This window comes from Herpailurus yagouaroundi, unplaced genomic scaffold, assembly GCF_014898765.1.
Source record: "Herpailurus yagouaroundi ecotype Mexico unplaced genomic scaffold, PumYag 181, whole genome shotgun sequence".
NCBI lineage: Eukaryota > Metazoa > Chordata > Mammalia > Carnivora > Felidae > Herpailurus > Herpailurus yagouaroundi.
Genome location: NW_024412412.1, coordinates 26,919,534 through 26,934,158, shown reverse-complemented (window position 1 = coordinate 26,934,158; position 14,625 = coordinate 26,919,534). Strand labels below are relative to the sequence as shown.

General features: G+C 40.3%; 1 protein-coding gene across 2 annotated transcripts in view; it reads right to left on the bottom strand.

Annotated features, from left to right (window-relative positions):
* The window catches only part of TNKS (tankyrase), a 215,314-nt gene that overhangs the window by 26,779 nt on the left and 173,910 nt on the right, over positions 1-14,625 (bottom strand). The window contains exons 15-18 of one of the 2 annotated variants that reach the window (XM_040490149.1): positions 13,014-13,179; positions 11,087-11,306; positions 10,692-10,801; positions 3,056-3,244 (exon numbers count right to left, since the gene is read on the bottom strand). In XM_040490149.1, the coding sequence (XP_040346083.1) occupies positions 3,056-3,244; positions 10,692-10,801; positions 11,087-11,306; positions 13,014-13,179 (685 nt within the window). The remainder of the gene's footprint in view (positions 1-3,055; positions 3,245-10,691; positions 10,802-11,086; positions 11,307-13,013; positions 13,180-14,625) is intronic. The other variant, XM_040490150.1, reaches the window with a different exon arrangement.

The following is a 14,625-nucleotide window of genomic DNA, read 5'->3' as shown; positions in this document are numbered from 1 at the left end:
AATTTTCTTTTTTATTTTTTAAAATTTACACCCAAATTACTTAGCACATAGGGCAACAATGATTTCAGGAGTAGATTCCTTAGTGCCTCTTACCCATTTAGCCCATCCCCCCTCCCACAACCCCTCCAGTAACCCTCAGTTTGTTCTCCATATTTAAGTCCCAGCAGTTTCTACAGGTAGACCTGGAATCCCTGTATAATTTTTAAAAAAATATTTCATCTTTTGAAGATCTGATGTACAACTTGGTGACTTCAGTTAATAAAACTGTATTATATACTTGAAATATGTTGAGAATAGATCTTAAATGTTCTCGCTACACACACATCCACATATACGAGAGTTAACTATGAAAAAAAGTCTAAGAGTGTAGAATGTAGACTATGTTGACTTCTGGAATGTTTTTTAACACTACCTGTGCATACAGCTGTTCATACTGATCACACAATCACACACGTATTTAAAGGAGAAGTTCATCTTTTTTTTTTTTTTTTTGAGAGAGAGAGCGCGAGCGAGCATGCACAGGTGAGCGGTGGAGGGGCAGAGAGACAGGGGGAGAGAGAATCTTAAGCAGGCTCTATGCTGTCAGCGCAGAGCCCGACTGAGGGTTTGATTTCATGACCTGAGCTGAAATGCAGAGTTGGATGCTTAACCAACTGAGCCACCCAGGTGCCCCTCATCTCTCATTTAAAAAAGAACCCTCTGGGGGCTCCTGAGTGGCTCAGTCAGTTGAGCATCCGACTTCGGCTCAGGTCATGATCTGTTTGTGGGTTTGAGCCCCATGTCGGGCTCTGTGCTGACAGCTCAGAGCCTGGAGCCTGCTTCGGATTCTGTGTCTCCCTTTCTCTCTGCCCCTTCCCCTCCCTTTGCACTCTGTCTCTCTCTCTCAAAAAATAAATAAACCTTAAAAACATTTTTTTAAAAAAAGAACCTGTTGCAGAGTGTTAATTCTCAATCTTTTCTTTAGAAGGAGTTTCTATACTTACAGTATGTTTTTGTATACTGTTTAAATAACAACGATGATTTTTATTCATTGTGCATTATTTAGTGCACACTTAATAATTTAACGTATATTTAAAATCTGGAGGCTTTTTTTTTTTAATGTTTGTTTATTTTTGAGAGAGACAGAGCATGAGTGGGGGAGGGGCAGAGAGAGGGTGAGGGAAAATTCCAAGCAGGCTCTGAGCTCTCAGCACAGAGCTCAACGCGGGGCTCTTACCCACGAATTGTGAGATCATGACCTGAGCTGAGGTGGGACGCTTCACCGACTGAGCCACCCAGGGGCCCCTCTTTAATCTGGAGACATTTTACAAGGATGCCACTTTAATTTGGCCAGCTTATTTGTTAACTTCACAGTTAGGCACAACTGCTGTGAGACTACGTAGGAGCCTCCAAAAACAGAAAGCCATTAATTCCCTCCTCCGTGTGCCGCTCTTCCCATCAAGAGGTGGCATCTATTTCCCTTCCATTAAATCTGGGTTGCCCCGCGGGCTTCTGTGACCAAGAGAACATAGAGGGAGTAATGTCTGAGGCTTTTAGTCAGGCTTTAACAGAAATGGCAGCTTCGACTTCTCTCCTAGAAGGCGTCTCCATGCTGTAAAAAAAGGTCAGGTTGGACTACTGACTCAGGAAGTGCTCCGTGGAGAGAGGCCCTGTAGGATGAACAGCCGCCCCAGACCCCGCAGCTCAGCCGAGGTCCTGGCTGAAGGCAGGTGCACGTATCACTGCCTCGCTGAGCCGCCGACCCACGGAACCGTGAGGAATAATAAATCACCGTTTTACTCCACTCACTCAGTTTTGGTTAAGCTACTAAGTGTTTTGAAGTGGTCTGTTACTCAGCAATAGATGTATGAAACAGGATGTGGCTTGGAAAAGTACTTCAGGTTAAAAAATTATAAATTATTGTGCATATTAATTTACTTTTCCATCTTCGGAAAAATAATATACTGCCTAGAAGGTAATTTTTCTTGGACTCTTTCATAGTCTCAGGTAAATGATCATGAACATCAGTTGTTCCTGAACAATATGCCAAATGTAAAAGTTAGAAGATATTTTACTAATGCAATTCTCTGAGGATATATGGTATGTTCTTCTAGGATTGTTTTCCCTCCCTGTTAGGCATGGCAAAAAGAATTAAGTTAGTGTACTGCTTAGCTTGCCTTAATAGAATTCTGAATTATATAAAAAATACACATTTAAAAAATTCAGAAGGAAGGAAATTTGTTCTTATTCTTTTTTTTTTTTTTTTAATTTTTTTTTCAATGTTTATTTATTTTTGGGACAGAGAGAGACAGAGCATGAACGGGGGAGGGGCAGAGAGAGAGGGAGACACAGAATCGGAAACAGGCTCCAGGCTCCGAGCCATCAGCCCAGAGCCCGACGCGGGGCTCGAACTCACGGACCGCGAGATCGTGACCTGGCTGAAGTCGGACGCTTAACCGACTGCGCCACCCAGGCGCCCCAAATTTGTTCTTATTCTAAGTGAAATACGCACCACTAAGGTAAACCTGCTGCTGCAAATTTTTTAAAAGTATTCATTTATTTATTTAGAGAGAGAGAGGACAGCACGCACGGGGGAGGGGCAGAGAGACAGGGAGAGAGACTCCCAAGCAGGCTCTGTCTGCATTGTCAGTGCAGAGCCCTCCATGGGGATTGATCTCATGACCCTGAGATCATGGCCTGAGCTGAAATCAAGAGTCGGATGCTTAACTGACTGAGCCACCCAGGCGCCCCAGCTCTGTAACTTAAAGTCATCTCTGAAAGTATAAATTTAGTTTTTTTTTTAATCAAAAAAAATTTTTTTAACGTTATTTAATTTTGAGAGAGAGAGAGTAGACAGAGTGCGAGCAGGGCAGGGGGCAGAGAGACGGGGAGACACAGAATCCGAAGCAGGCTCCAGGCTCTGTGCTATCGGCAAGGAGGCCAACACGGGGCTCCAACCCACAAACCATGAGATCGTGACCTGAGCTGAAGCTGGACGGTTAACTGACTGAGCCACCCAGGCGCCCCGAAAGTATAAATTTGAAGCAATACTAAATAACTCAGAATGAAGACTCACCGTCGCCAGATCTAAAGGTGTCTGGCCTTCCTGGTTCTTCATAGTTGGATCTGCACCATGTGCTAGGAGTAGGGCACATAACTGTGTCCTTCCTTTCTGGGCTGCTTCATGAAGAGGAGTAAACGCCCACTTGTCTGTTGCATTTACACACGTGTTGTATTTTATCAGCAATGCTGCTATGTCCACATGCTGAGGAAAAACAAAGGATGTGAAGAGTGAAGAATGAGATTGGTGAAGCTGCATCAGGTACGCTTGTTTTATTTAACATTTCATTCCCTCTGTATCTCTATTCTCATCCTTCATAGAAGTTTCTTCTATTAAAAAAGGCCTACGTGGCCCACTCCTGTATTTTGGACTCCCGTCTTTTCTCGCCCACAGAAGCTCAATTCCGCAATCACTCCTTTACCTGGTGACTCTTCCCAGGGGCTTTTAACATTTTTTATTCAGCCTTTCAACACGGTCAGGTCTATCTTAAAAACGAACACACGAAATGCAACTATTACCTGACTCCACGCCTCCTACTAAAGGTCTAGTCTGTCTGTCAAACCTTTCAAACAAGTGTTCTTACTTGCTTCTTTTATGTTCCTATTTCCCTTCTAGCCACTGCAATCTGATCTATTTATTGAAATACGCGTCTCAACGATTCTCTGTGTTCTCTCTTCAGCCTTTGGGAAAGGTAATGTAACATAACAAAATGACTTTTTACAAAACTTAGTCTGTCATGTCCGAAATGACTTGAGGGTGGGGGAACTGTCAGCAGCAGACGTGTTAACTGACAAACGGCGTGAGGTGCTCAGATGCCGAACTATGACAGAGGAAGAATAGAAAAGAAGAGCTACATTTGAGAAATTGTGGAGGAAAAACTACTGGGTTTTAAAAAGACATTAACTACAGAGAAAGAAAGTGAGAGACAAGTCAAAGATGACTACCTCTCTTTTTGCAAAATTTGTCTAGAAGATTTAAAAAACAGAATTGGAACTGTTAACAGAAACTGAGCAGTTTAAGTGGGAATGAAACTGTAAGAAAGTTAAAGTTCACTTGGGGTAAGTAGTTTTTGAGGTAAAATATCAAAGTAATGATGTTCCGTAAATGGCCTGACACAAACGGCTGGAGCACAGATAAGGGTCTGTTTATTCACTCACTTAACGCTCTCCCACCACCTCCCCCAACAAGCACACATTGGTGAACACCTACTATGCGCCTGGCCCTGGGGGTAGGGGCCCCGGGGAGGTCTGCAAAACAAAATGTCTAGCTGATAGCTGCAGCCAGGTGATAAATGAACTCACTACGAAAAGGAATTCAGAAAGATGATTTCAAGGGGGATAAAGCCTTGAGAGAACAACATTTGCGGAAAGGAGAGTGGGCGAAGGGTCCCCAGAGGAGACAAAAGAGGCACTGAGAACGAAAGAACTATAAAGAGGCAGGACTGCGCAAGGCAACGGAGGAGAAAGTTTCAAGGAGAGCAGTTTCTCTCAAATAGTTAAGTTCTACATAGCATAAAGTTTGTTTCTTCCCAAAAGTCCTCATAAAATAAGCTTCAGATAAGCAATTATGCAACAGTAATATTGATTCAATGATTGGGCTTTGAGAATAATAAAAATAACCTTATTCTTATAAACATATTTAGGGATGCTTAGTTTGGTTACCTACCACTAATGAATGCATTTTTGAAATCCATTTCAACTCCAATATTCTATAATTCTGTGCAATTGGCACATTTGTGTTCTTTATGGATACATTTCCTGGCATAACTTGATCACTTTTAATAATTAACTCAGAAGCACATTATCTGTTGAGACTAAAATTCTGACTCATGCTGCAGTATATTGAATTATCAGAAACTTTCGTGAGAATGAGAAGAGATGGGGAAGGTAGAAACAGAAATATCCCAAGATGAGATTTAGGCCACCCTTCTTCATATTTTCTGTATGACAGCCTTTTGCTCTCCTGAAGACACTCACCTCAAAAAGAACAGACACTTTTTCTGAGGCAATATTAAAGCTTTTTAAAGATAACATAAGTACTTATTATTTCAGGAAAATAGTTTCAGAAAATAAAGAGAAGAAAATTTATTAGGAAAATACCAATGAAATAACATTTTTATTAAAAAAAAATTTTTTTAATGTTTATTTTTGAGAGAGAGACAGCGTGAGCAGGGGAGGGGAAGACAAAGAGGGAGGCACAGAATCTGAAGCAGGCTCCAGGCTCCGAGCTGTCAGCATAGAGCCCGACACGGGGCTCGAACTCCTGAACGTGAGATCATGACATGAGCTGAAGTCGGACACTTAACTGACTGAGCCACCCAGGTGCCCCAGACCAAATAACTTCTAAGGACACTCTTACATTTGCTCTGAGAGTACAAGAAACAAAATAGGAGTAAAGGAACATCATGACACTAGGGCGTCTGAGAACAAGCTATGTTTTGTGATCCTTTTGGGATTAGGAATGATACATCATCATTATAAAACTGATTCTAACACAAAAGATAAAAATAGGTACCAACTGTGGTATTATCCAAATTACTTAAAACAAAACAAAAAACAAAACAAAACAAAACAAAACAAAACAATGGGGCACCTGGGTGGCTCAGTCGGTTGAGCATCCGACTTCAGCTCAGGTCATGATCTCATGGTTCGTGAGTTCGAGCCCTGCATAGGGCTCTATGTTGACAGATCGGAGCCTGGAGCCTGCTTCAGATTCTGTGTCTCTCTCTCTGCCCCTCCCTGCTTGTGCTCTGTTTCTCTGTCTCTCTTTCTCTCAAAAATAATAAATATTTAAAAATTAAAAAAAAAAGTTTAAAACAAAACAAAACAAAACAAAAATCCCCCAAAACGTATCTCCCTTATTCAAAGGACATATGTTGAAAAGGGATAGCTTTTTGTTCAGTTAACCCAAATCATGGAATAACTTCAAGCTTCTCTCCAGTAAGGTTATACGGCATTCAAACAATGCTTCTGATGATTCATTTTATTCTACTCCCATGTGTACTGGCAGGGTGATATAATTCGGTAGACTAATTCGCACAGGCTTCCAAAATTAGATACTCCCAGGAAAACTACGTGTGTGTGTAAAATGAATTGTATACAAGTATATGGTATTTATTATTCAACTTTCTTTATATTGAATATGTAGTTTATGCTTGGAGAAACCAATTGGATGCTTGTTAAATTTGCTGACAGACATGTGAAAGGGCAATAAACAGGAAGGAGTATATTACTACCAAAGTAGATGAAAAACACAATTCTTAAGTCTTCTAAATAGCTATACCACTGGGACAAAAATAGTAACTGAAATTTAAGGCTGACAAATGCAATAAATAAGCTGCAGCTTAGTTCTATACCATTTATAAGAACAATGTACTGAACTGGAAGGTCTAGAAAAGGAACTGAACTCTGCTGGAATGTTTCCAGAAGAACGAGCCAATTAAACATAGCTTCAGAATCCAGCTGAAATGCAGAACGCTTTAAATGACAGATACTATGTAAATACTGTGAGGGCCTTAATTTAATTTTAGAAAGCTGGAAAGTAGGGAGAAGAGAAACATACTTGGGCTCCAGTTAGAACCATTTAATTGTATGAATGTCATGAAATCCACCCAATATTATACACTTTGGACAAAGCACTGAAAAATGAAAAAGTCAGCAAGTTGATTTATGAGATAATAGAAAATCATCACATGCTTCACGGTAAATAAATATTGAGGTCTTACATTTGTTAATAGAAAAATGAACTGTCTCGTGTAAATGTATATTAAAACTATAAGGCATTATAATACAAAACACTGAACAAGATAATGTATATTACCACTAATATAAACTCTCATGAAATCTACACCTTTTATTTAAACTTCCTAAACTATGTGTTTCTCTGTTTAGAAAAACCGAGGTGGCAAAGTTCTTTCTATATAAAATGGTCAAAGATACACAGACAGCAGTCTGAGCTCTCTAGAGGAAAAAAGGTAAAATACAAGTCAAAGAATAATTACCAATAAATAACAGCTTAAGTAGCTTTATGTAATTTCACAGACACCTCACATGATTATTTTATCCCCAGGCTACCAGTCATTACCTCCTACTGAAGCCAGTTAGTCTGCATCTATTTCATGCAGATACTGAGCTGGTCAAGCACACACATTACTCTTAGGGCTGTGCAACGTAAAAGTGACATACAGCCCATATTCTAACCAGTAGGATGGCTGTGGGGAGTGACTTATCTTATAATAATAGTTATTATCCCAGATTTTATAGTGCCTTAGGCTAGAGAATGCACTTTCCACATTCAGGGTCTCATCTAATTATCACAACAACCCTGTAAAGAAGATTTCAGCATCTGAGTTCTACTAACGGGAAAACTGAAGATCAGAAAGATTAAGGCACTTCCTGAAGATGACTGGGTTACTGAGTCAAAGCCTAAAGACTAGATCCCAGATGTTTAGATCCTGAGTTCAGGTCCTTCCATTACACACAGCTGCCTGCAAGGTCTTGCTGGACTAAAACTCAAGAGTCATTTCTTGAAGAGCTGAAAATGGCACAGTGTATAGTATCAGGGAGAAGCCATGTCAGCAGGGATTACTGGGTAACACTATACCCCAACCTACTCTGCGAATAGCTTTATTTTTAACTTAGAAGTTTCTATTTCATAGGAAGCACCGCAAAAATCTCTACAAAACTGTTATTTCAGGGCAGGGCAGGGCACACAGCCAGGACAGCTCAGGCATCACTGGGATGAATACAATATAACTAGTGTTTTGCCACTTTAATGTGGACCAGAGCCCCACGATTTCATTAAAATATCCAGCCAAGGCTCATTGTAACGTGAATAAAAAGGGACTTTTGAAAGATAACAGATTTGTATACCCATAGATAATAAAAATATAATTCTATCTACCTTTTAGTTGAAAGACAGGGTAGCTTTGAAAATTTTTAGATTGTGTTTAACATTGGTCCTCGTTTTAAATGTACTAATTGAGATTGAGATAAATATTGATTTGATATGGTTATTAACAATAGATTATACGGTATACCAATTGCATTAGATAAAATAATTTTGTAGAGCAGAGATTCTCAGCGGTGGGGATAATCTGACCTACTGCCAACTGGAATCACTGTGTATCATAAGGGATGCTACTGGGACATTTGTATATGCCAAAACCCTGGCAAAAAAGAAAGGTCAAGAAACCACAGGGCTAAAGCTTTTAGTGAATAACAACACATAGTCATGAACTCACAGATATTTGATTTTTGAATTCGTAAGTTGAATACCAGAAGGACTTTTTTTTTTAAATTTTTTTTTTTCAACATTTATTTATTTTTGGGACAGAGAGAGACAGAGCATGAACGGGGGAGGGGCAGAGAGAGAGGGAGACACAGAATCGGAAACAGGCTCCAGGCTCTGAGCCATCAGCCCAGAGCCTGATGTGGGGCTCGAACTCACAGACCGCGAGATTGTGACCTGGCTGAAGTCGGACGCTTAACCGACTGCGCCATCCAGGCGCCCCCAGAAGGACTTTTAATGACTCAAAAATTCCATCTCCACAAGGAGGTAAAAATACCTACCATAAACACATTATCTAGCCTGTTAACATTCTTCAGTAGGATGGGACAAACCAGGTTGACCAAAACCTCTACCCACATGCTCTTTACACAGCCTGGAGAATTTTCTGTTCATTTTTACTTTGAAAAATTACCTTCATTTACACAGAGCTTAGCAGCAGGGATGTGGTAACACACAGGATAACACAAGATGAGAGAATGAAACACAAAAATGTCCACTATTTGTCTCCCACAGAGTTAGAAGGAGAGAGCAGATGGATGATGGTGAAGTAAGTTCATGAAATGGCACAGGGGGCCTCTGGTCTGGGCCCTGACTGCATTACACCTCCCCTCGGCTGATGGAAGATGCTTCGAGGGAACGTGAAAGAAGACAAGACTGACCTGCACACTGCACTACTCGTTAACCACAAGACAGATCACGAGACATTTTGATTCTCTCCTCACGCTAGTCACCACATGATACACGTGTAAGTAACATCTCAACACTGTTCTGATCTGAGAAAAGGTAAAATACTTGACTTTTCAAGGAAGTTTTACGTTCTTTGCTCTCTGTGACAGCTGTGAAGACTGTGACAGTGGAAGACTGAAGGGACAGAGCTTAGCCACAGCCACAACGTGTAAAATACACTGAAAAGCACACAGACCCACAGAGTCTACATACAACTGACCGTGTAAGTTTTACCAGGTTGGGGCAATTACTCCTTCTACTGCCACACCCATTCTTACTCCAAAGACTCCGCTTTAAGTTCTACTGGGCCCATCAGTTTGATAAACTCTTAACTGAAGCTTTATCAAACAGATTAGTGGAACACAGTATGGAGAGAAGGATCACGCTAAGAAGTGAACGTTAATCTCCAAACAATACGTATTTGTAGTTCTAACACAGAGGTAAAGAAATTCTACATAACTGTGTAAGCAGATGGTAGCGGTAAATATTTAGCGTTTCTGGTCTTCAGGAGAAACGTATGCTGTGCAGTGAAACTGGGCATCTTATATGAAGGAAGGTTAAAATTCTAATAAATGTCATTAAAGATAATCATCTTTGCACAGATTACTGCAGTTCCAAGAGGATTGCAGTACTAATAATACATGCAGTAAATATGGTAACTTTCGATGAATTTATGTGACATTTGGAAGTATAATTTTCTTTCCTGTTTGTCCAACTCAAAACTAGACTGTTTGCTTTTCTTAAGAGTATTCCCACTCAGACTGTCATCTCTCTGAAATACAGATTTTTGCAGAGGGGATATGAGAAGATGAGGACATTCCTTATGGAGGGCAAGGGGGAAAGACAGTAAGAGAATATGGAAATCACAATGATTAGGTTTTACTTAATAGCTTGTTAGGCTTTTGCAAATCCAGACACTGTCCTCATCAATAGTGATTCCAGCTGTGAGAACCCCTGGTATGTACGATCGGGCATCTGGGGGTTTTTATAATCAAATAGGGATTTAGTGAATGAACAGATAAGCACATGAACATTCATCCTGCAGGATTATTCCTGTGTGATTCAGGCCTGAGTGGGGCCTGGGTGACTTCCAGGCAGTCAGTTTCAACAGACATCATCAACACACTGCAAGACACTCCCCTTCCTCGTCCTCTTTCAGCTGATGATTACAGTTCCAGTGCTTGGAGAATGGCTCTGGACTCTCACTGTGGGGCTTTAGCTAGTCAATCAAATTCTACGAAACCGTATGTACCAAGAGCTGAACCATTTACCTGAATATTTTTAAGATGCGGACGATAAACAAAAGCAAGCATGATTTCTATGCCTGCAAATAAAAAGCCGCCTGGGTCTTACGGTTTCTAAAAGCTCTATCATTAAATATTAAATGAGCAGCCATTACACACCTGTTACTGCGCTAGACAATGTGAGGAGAACAGGGAGCTGTAAAGAGCACGGCCCTTGACCAAAAAGGTAGTTAAGCTTAACTGGGAAGGCTAGAAATGCGCTGAACAGGAAGACTAAGATTGTCCTAAATTATGTTGTTGGTTAGATATCTACTTACTTCATGCACAGTATGCATTTGATAGAATAGTAAATGTCAGTGAAGTTTTCTAGACTTGAAATGTAGCATGCTCACCCCATAGGATGCTGCGTTATGAAGAGGAATTAAACCACCTTTGTCTTGGGCATTAACATCTGCTCCGTGCTCCAGAAGATATTCAGCTACCTCCAGGTTATTGTAGCCTGCTATTAGAGTGGAAGAGGCGAACATGTCAGATTAAAGAACTATATATTTCTATCTATGTATACAAATCACAAGGGCTGGAAAACGTGACGATTTTAATACTTTTTGCTCATCTGAGCAGCTGATACTACTCTCACGTGACTAAGAGCCTTTATGATAAGGTGCCATACAAAATGAAGCCAATCAAAAGCATTTCACTATTTCTGTCCAGCGTCTCCCTCATCTTCTGGTGAGCTGTATCAGGTATCCGAGCAAGCACCGTGAGCCTCAGAGCTGGGGGCGCTCACCCGCCAGGTGCAGAGGGGTGGAGTTTCTGCCCTGGGTGTCCCTGCAGTTGATATTCTCTGGGGTGCAGAGCTTCTGCACTCTCGCCAGGCAGCCTTTCTTGGCAGCATCCAGTAAGGCGGCGTCTCCCCTCAGCAGGTCCTGGATGTCCGTGTCTCCCTCTTTTACCAAATCTAATGGCGTGTTTCCATCTCTGTTCTTTTTGGTTGGGTCTGCTCCATGCTAAAACAACAACGAGACAAAACCAAATGGGGTTTGTATTTTCTATAGTACCTTTCTTAAGGTCTTTTTAATTTTTTTTCTTCTTTTTTTTTTTCTTTTTTTTCAACGTTTATTTATTTTTTGGGACAGAGAGAGACAGAGCATGAACGGGGGAGGGGCGGAGAGAGAGGGAGACACAGAATCGGAAACAGGCTCCAGGCTCTGAGCCATCAGCCCAGAGCCTGACGCGGGGCTCGAACTCACAGACCGCGAGATCGTGACCTGGCTGAAATCAGACGCTTAACCGACTGCGCCACCCAGGCGCCCCTAGGTCTTTTTAATTTTTAACTTCACCTTCATTCACCCAAAGAAAGGTATCTATATCCTGTATGCATTTTGAAAACCAGAGGCAACACCCGCCTTTTCTTTGTAAATTCCCTGCTCAGCAATATGGTGGATCAGCTTTGTAACTACTTCTCAGTGGAAAGTCTAAGTCTTAGGATCAGTGGTGACAGTGAAGTGGGGAAGGGGCTGGGCACCTTTTCTGTGTCATGTTATATACTTTCCCAGACACCACGCTGTCTCCGGAAACCCCTTTTCCTTTTAAGAGCAGCCTGGATATTACTTTTTGACCAGACTTCAATGACATAAAGATATTTAGTGTGTATAATGGGAAGGAAGTAAGAAGAGGAAGATACACCAGTGGAAAAAGTACTTGATTCTAAATGCAATCAATACCAAAGTCTGCTAATTTTTTACTGTTTTCATTTTAAGTCTTAACACCTCATGTGAAATTAGGTGTAGATGTATTAACAATGGATTTGATTTTAAAAGTTGAATCATCTACACCTACAACATGAAATGAATAAAAGTCAAGGACCTTTATTATGGGCCTGACAGACTGCTACCGGCCCACTGGAGAAATTCAGAATAAACCAAACCACTGTGAATTCACAGTGACCTGGAAGTTCTTTGCTTGTTTGTTTTTCCTGGAAGTTATTTCTTACCGCCTAGTGAAGGTAAAAATGAGTATCAAATACATTATTATCCTTAAGACTCATAAAAACATATTTAATGGCATAAAGGTGGTGGGGACAAGAATTCTATTTATGTTTAACTAGCATAAGCTTTAAAAAAAAAGAAAACTACACAAATATATGTCTGATCATTTCTCACATATTTTAATCCACAAAATTATGTTAGTTTCATATAACTATTAGTTCCTACTATCTCGTTGCTTTCCCCCAAATTTATATGAATAACTTTGTTTAAAGATTACTTTGTATTTTAATAAAAATCTAATATCAAAGTTCTTATAAGACTGTATGTTTAATGTTTGATAATGAGCAATGAGTTTGTTAATAATAATACAGCTACTAAGAAAAAAAAATCAAAGTTGATTGAAAAACTTGTTTCTCCTTCTACCATGTTTTCTGATATTAATACCACAAGTATAAGCAATGCAAACAAATGCAACTCTTTCCAAGACCTACCTTGATGAGTTGTGATGAAATGAACTCATCAGATCAGCTCAGAAAGATACTTCAGACACTATTCAAAGCTATGCAAGTATCATGTTATCAGACTCAAACACACCCCTAAAATAGAAAATGTAAGCAATCTCTACAGCACTTATTGTACTTAATAGTTCACTGTGATGTACTTTTCCATACTAACCGAAAAGCCAATGCAATTACTTTATATTTTATAATTTTAAAAATTACATACTTTTAAAAGGAGCTTGCAGATTTCATATTTTCCTTTAGCTGCTGCTTCATGCAGAGGGGTAAACTTCCATAAATCCGCCACATTGACAGAAGCCCCATGCCTTACTAAAAGTTCTGCTACCTCATAGTGTCCATATGAACAGGCATTATGAAGGGGCACCAAGCCACTAAACAAAAGAAAATTATTTTTAAGACATGTAACAGATCTTTGTGTTAAGATGATACTTATAATAAAAATGATGTTAATTCTTCTTTGGCAGTGACTATGATGAGCACTCACTTAAAAAGAAAGAATTCTCCCTGGGTCTTGAAGATAAAGTCACCCATTTCCAAGTAAGGATTAATAATTTCAAAAACACCCCTTTCAACACAAGGATTTCCCCTAGCCTCTTGGTGAAATTTCACAGCAATCCTATGCTTAGAACACATACAGACAGACCCAGAGAAAAGGTTCCATCACAATATTTTTAATTAAAAATATTTTTTTTAAGTTTATTTATTTATTTTGAGAGAGAGAGTGCAAGCAGGGGAGGGGCGGGGAGACAGAATTCCAGTCAGGCTCCACCTTGCCAGCAGAGAGCCTGACATGGGGCTCAAACCCACAAACTGCGAGATTCATGACCCAAGTGGAAATCAAGAGTCAGATGTTAAACTGACTGAGCCACCCAGGCGCCCCTCCATCACAATATTTTTAATTCAGGTTTCATCCTGGTGACAGGGAGAGCAACACTACAAAGTGATATCAGGAATAATTAACCAATAATCTGGTTTCATCCACTCAGATTTTCTTCCACTTGGGTTTTCCTAATGAAAATGGTATGCTTACTTATAAAATAGACAAAAAAAATTAACTAATTTACTCAGTCAAGTTATACCTTCTGTGTTTCGTTTTTATTTCTGAATTCTTTTCTTTTTTTCAATTTTTTTCAACGTTTATTTATTTTTGGGACAGAGAGAGACAGAGCATGAACGGGGGAGGGGCAGAGAGAGAGGGAGACACAGAATCGGAAACAGGCTCCAGGCTCTGAGCCATCAGCCCAGGGCCTGACGCGGGGCTCGAACTCACGGACCGCGAGATCGTGACCTGGCTGAAGTCGGACGCTTAACCGACTGCGCCACCCAGGCGCCCCTATTTCTGAATTCTTAATAATTCAGCAGTGGCTTCAATGCACAGATTTAATATTTAGATGTTAAGCAATGAAAAGTCAAAATTCAAGTGATCCAGGAACTGTAGTATTTGGTGAGGAAAATAATGACACCAACCATAAACTCTAGTTGCAAGAGAAATCTAGCCACCTCAGCTCATGAACACACTATTCTGAGACAACTCCAAGCTCTGGTTAGAAGGCAGCTGGCATTCTAAAAGGATAGAAAGCCGTTCCTATAAACAGGGTGCAATGAAAGGATAAGCTTAAGTTGCACTTAAAATATAACAAAAACAAGGTATCAAATTTTTTTTTTTATTTAGAGATCAGTACTTTTGTTTTTAATATTTTGAGATAAAAAATATTAAGTGCTGGGGCACCTGGGTGGCTCAGTCAGTTAAGCGTCTGACTTTGGCTCAGGTCATGATCTCTCGGTGAGTTCGAGCCCCGCGTGGGGCTCTGTGCTGA